The 5,110-nt window shown below is 35.9% G+C and overlaps 1 protein-coding gene across 1 annotated transcript; it reads right to left on the bottom strand.

Annotated features, from left to right (window-relative positions):
• Positions 592–2,053, bottom strand: LOC109833278 (UPF0481 protein At3g47200-like). The gene is made up of 3 exons (XM_020400884.1): positions 1,969–2,053; positions 1,641–1,898; positions 592–1,382 (listed from the first exon to the last, which is right to left on the bottom strand). The coding sequence occupies exons 2-3, from the start codon at positions 1,731–1,733 to the stop codon at positions 684–686; spliced, it is 792 nt and encodes a 263-aa protein (XP_020256473.1). The 5' UTR covers positions 1,734–1,898; positions 1,969–2,053; the 3' UTR covers positions 592–683.

Here is a 5,110-nt window from a genome sequence, read left to right as displayed (position 1 = left end):
GTTTTGAATGAATAGAACTTTTCACATGTCTCGATGGAGGGTCAAACGATGACGAATTCACCACAAACTTGGTGTGTTGGGGTTTTAGAATATGTAGATCAAGTTCAACGGAACGGATCATCCACAATGTCGCATATGCATCACCTTGGTAATGAATAAATTGATCACATTCTCTCTCCCATATCGTAATCAAAAATTGTGATTTAAAAATTGATCTTTCTGCTACTTTTAGAAAGCATAAAGATCCAAACCCTTTTCATTTTCTGCTAACTCTTAAAAAATAGATTGTGAGTAGACGTGGAAAGGAAAATTAACAATTTTTCTCTCTCACTTAAGTATTTTACTTTGGGCTTTCCCCGGTTTAATTTCACTTGTATTTTCTTCTTTCACCTAGCTAGAGGTGCGAGTAAAGTGGATAGCACATTGACTAATGGGGACCTAATCCCATTTGTTTGAGTTCTATCATGATTTCCCGAAAAAGACACATTTTCAATCATGTATAATTATTCACGATTACATACAAATGATCATGATTTATTTCTAATATAACTACCATCATATCATTCAGGAATGGTACTGATTTCCCATTTAAATTCAAAACAAATTATAATTGTTTGTTAAGCGATCATAAATGTTACAACTTGTACATCCATATATCCAGAATCCTACAAGATCCTTCTAGATCAAGAGCTTTTATAGAAATGCATGATTGTGTATGTTGTTTGGATAACGGTCAGAACCAAGAGGACAAATGCTGCCAAAAGCGAGATGAAAACCCAAGGATTGCTAAGGTAAGTCTGGATGAAAATTGCACGCCACTTATGCCACCTCCTATTGCAGTAATTTTCAATATTCATATTCACATTCTCACTTTGGACATGGATCTTATCCAAGAGAGGCAATCCCTGGGTGAGACGATTGAAGAGGGAAGCAATTTCGCTATCACTTCCAGTCGTGCAAGACACTACCTTTGCCTTCCTGAGCAGCGTCACATCTTTATCTGTGTCGATGATATTATCCATAAATAAGACATAGTTACTCACTGCACTATCCGTACCTTTATGTATATGCTCGTAGGCAGTGTAATTGAGGAACATGTTCTCGGTGTTACTGTAGCAGTATAGATGAGAGAGCTTCAGGACTCCGTTTGTTAAGCTGATGTCGCTGTAACAGATGCTATCAGCTAGCTTGAAGCTCACCCCCACTTGGAAGAGCTCTGTTGCGGTGCGGACAGCCAAGTCGCGGTCATGGATGTAGTTTCCTCCCGCAGTCATTTTCCTTTTTGAAATGTCGAGCAAGTGCCGACCTTTTCCTCTAATGGTTTTCAGTTCGGTGTCGGGGACTTCGTCACAATTTCTTATGAAGCTCTTGGAATCCTCAACCTGCTAATCAATCATTTTTTAGCTCTTAGCACCAAGTAAAGGTCCAACCCTACTACAACGTCATGCTTTCATTTTTATTTCATATTCTAAAAAATCAGTGCAATTCATTGAATTATGTTTTTGACTTCTTACAGAAAATAACAACCATTACAAGTCATTGAGAAAATCAGTCCCAAGGACTAAACATATATCAACTGAATCAATAGTCAAAGTCGCGAAAAATAACAAATACCAGTTTGCAGGTAGTGACTAGGTTACCTCGTGACCTCCAATTTCAATCAAGATAACAAGAAGCAGGAGCGGCAACTGATTTTCAATCCTGCGCATGTCCATCCACAGGCCACGATTCATGTACCGCCTCTAGAGCTCGTCATTTCCCCACACCATCATTTCAACAAAGAAACATCCATCAACGATCATTTGATCCAAAAACCAGTCCTCGTCCGTCCACGACTCCTCTAGGCTATCGTACGCGTCCATGAGCTCTCGGATTTGAGGCCTCTGGGCCTCCCTCACCTCGTCGAGAGTCTTATTGGCCCGCTCAAGGTAGTGGGCGAGAGCCGCGTGCTTGTTGGGCCTCCCTCACCTCGTCGAGAGTCTTATTGGCCCGCTCAAGGTAGTGGGCGAGAGCCGCGTGCTTGTTGCGCTCCATGGGCTTGAGGTGGGCCTTGCTTGGCCCGCTCAAGGTAGTGGGCGAGAGCCGCGTGCTTGTTGCGCTCCATGGGCTTGAGGTGGGCCTTGTCTTAGTGGTAAGGCCCCAAAGAGACGAGCTGGGGTGTGTAGGCCTTGTCGTTGAGCTCTCTCATGATGTTCAGCACCCTGTAGATGCAATGCTTCTTTCGTTTCTCTATCTCGGTCTCAGAGTTGATACTTTGAAGCTCTTCAAGGTCGATGACCCATTGGTTTTCAGCTGAGTTCTCTCCCATCTTCCTCTCATTTTAATTTTGAGATGAAAATGATGTTGCTGGTTAGAAATGGATATATAGGTAAGGATGTGCTTCTCGTTGAATCTCTTTTTTCTAGTTTTTCATTTTTTTTTAAGGACGTACTGCAGGGTTGGTTTCTTAGTTTCCTTCTTCACGTCATAACATGATAAAGGTAAGATGCGCAGTTTGTTGACTATAATCATCTAATCAAATTTGTATAGAATAATAAATAAAAATGGATGCAATCTTAAAAGGCATGATGTTATATATTTATAGTCACAACAAAGACGTGCAGTTTATTTGGCTTTAATTTTTATTTGAGAACTAGAGGAACTATATTTTCAGTAATAATCATATCTACCAACTAATCCCTTTTTCTTAAAATAAGAAATAACATGGAATGCAATTTTGAAAGGCATAATACTAGTTGTGGTTAGGACGATTCTGAATATTGTCAGACGATTCTGAATGACAATATGATCTCTCTACCATTCAAATATGAGCCCTGTTTCGATGCTGTGATAAATAGTTTTTATTTTATTTTTTATTAAAAGAGCAAAACAGATATTTTCACCTAGCATCTTCCGCTCTCCCACATTGTACAGCTCTAGTGCGCAATTTGCCATTCCGATCAACTGGAATCACCCACCAGAAAACCCCAACCGATGCTTTGTGCGAGCACAGTGATGCCGATCATGAGGACGACGACGAAGACAGGACACTGTGATAATGAGGACTGAAATACGTCAAGAAGGATGAGGATGCCGACGATGATCGTCTCCGTCTTTTTTTTATTATTATAAAAAAAATATATTTTTTTTGGCGGGGGGTGTGGGGGCGCTGGTTCGGAGAGGAGGAGAACAAATGAGTAATTTCGGCCTCTAAATAAAGTAAATTACCAAAGTACCAACTATACTCCAACCCCATTCCGACACGCTTTGTACGATTGCTACAAGAGAAATTATTTCTATGGAAACACTTGGCTTAAAATAATTGCTTATTAGTCGTTTCATTTACTTCTATAGGATCACAATAATGGAGGTGAGATGTTAGCAACTTCTTAATGATTGCAACCGCCTCGCCCCGCCAACCCCCCAAGAAAAATTGTGTTTAGGTCTAAAATTTAAAATTTTGAGAATCCTATGCAACTAAAAGCGCAACTAAAAGCATGTTTGACAAGTGGTCAAATTAGCTTATAGGTTACTTTTGTGACTTATAAGACATTTTTTGACATGTTTGGCAATGACTTATGCTGACTTACAAGCCATTGAAATGAGCAGGGTAACCTACTTTTTTTTTGGCTTATAAGCTATAAGGTTTAACTGAGTAAAAGTCCAATATGACCCTCACATTTCACAAAGTTCTAAACCCTATTTATCTCTCTCCACCCCCATTAAATGCTTTTTTGGTCATTTTGACAATAATGATAGGTTATAAACCACTCATTTGCCAAACACTCTACTATTAAAAATGGATTATAGTTCACCAAATTTATCAAACACTTTGGCTCATAATCCACTTATTTATAATCCGTTTGTGGTAAGCCAAGTAGATTATAAAAACACACTTAACTTGTTTAATTGCAAAAAAAACACATAAATTTTTAAAATACATAAAAATATTGCTAAAATTTTAAAATACAAAAACTACACCAAAAATCTAGGAATTATAAAGAGCCCCTAAAATTTTACAATTTGTAAAAAATATCCTAAAATTTTCAAAATTTTCAAAAAATCCTCAAAAATAAAAAATTTATTAAAAAACCCCTTAAATGTAAAAATTTAGGAAAAAACACTAAAATTTCAAACCTACAAACAGTATATATCAAAAATCTATTATGAGCAGCACCACAAAATTTTGTAATCTACAGAAAATAACCTAAAAGTTTCAACGCTTGCAAAAAGATCCCAAAAAAATAATTAAAAAAACCCAAAGGTCTAAATATAAAAAAACACAAGGATGTATACTATTTGGGATTTTTTGCAATAGGTGAAACTTATAGGGTCTTTTTTGCACATTATAAATTTTAAGGTGCTGCTCACAATAGATTTTTGGTAATATTGTTAGTAGGTTTGAATTTTTAGGTGTTTTTTGCTAAATTTTGATATTTTTAAGGTATTTTTTATTTTTGAGGGTTTTTTCCAAAATTTAAAATTTTTAGGATGCTTTTTGCAAATTCTAAATTTCTTATAGACTTTTTATAATTCCTAAATTTACAGTGTATTTTTGGTATTTTAAATTTTTTGGAATGCTTTTATAAAAGTTTTATATTTTTAGGTGTTTTTTTGTAATTAAAAAAGTTAAGGTCGTTTTTTACAAGCTCAAAAAATTTAGATGAAAGGGATAGAAAATGGAGGGAGAGAAAGGGGTAAAATGGTATACAAATTTTTTAGAGCGGGCGACATAGTTATGTAGTATATTTGGGAGGATGAGTTTAAAAATAAATACACAAAGTTATTTGGGTTTATTGACACAAATAAAATAACTTGGGTTTAAAAGTAAATCAGGTAAATCCTTGGGTCTAAAGGCAAAAACTGCTATAAATAATGATAGGTGATTAGTATTTTGATTCAGTAGCTACTTCTTTATTGTCCATAAGATACATTATCCAGATTTAATGGTTGTGTCTGACAAAATGCTTGTATTTCTTCTCAAATATTGAAGTTATCTATTTAGTGGATATCATACTTAGACAATTTAATTTGTTCTCATCTGTTTCTGCTTAATATTTCTGTGATATTGATGATGTTTTGATGAGACCTATACTTTTAATGTATATTTGTATTATGAGTGGTTTTGGAC

Source organism: Asparagus officinalis, chromosome 3 (genome assembly GCF_001876935.1).
Source record: "Asparagus officinalis chromosome 3, Aspof.V1, whole genome shotgun sequence".
NCBI lineage: Eukaryota > Viridiplantae > Streptophyta > Magnoliopsida > Asparagales > Asparagaceae > Asparagus > Asparagus officinalis.
The sequence above is the reverse complement of the archived record's forward strand: the minus strand, read 5'-3'. Positions and strand labels throughout refer to the sequence as shown.

Coding starts and splice junctions, on each gene's coding strand:
- LOC109833278 (XM_020400884.1), bottom strand. CDS start 1,733: ATGAATCGTGGCCTGTGGATGGACATGCGCAGGATTGAAAATCAGTTG. Junction 1,383..1,640: donor TTGAAATTGGAGGTCACGAG/GTAACCTAGTCA, acceptor ATTGATTAGCAG/GTTGAGGATTCCAAGAGCTT.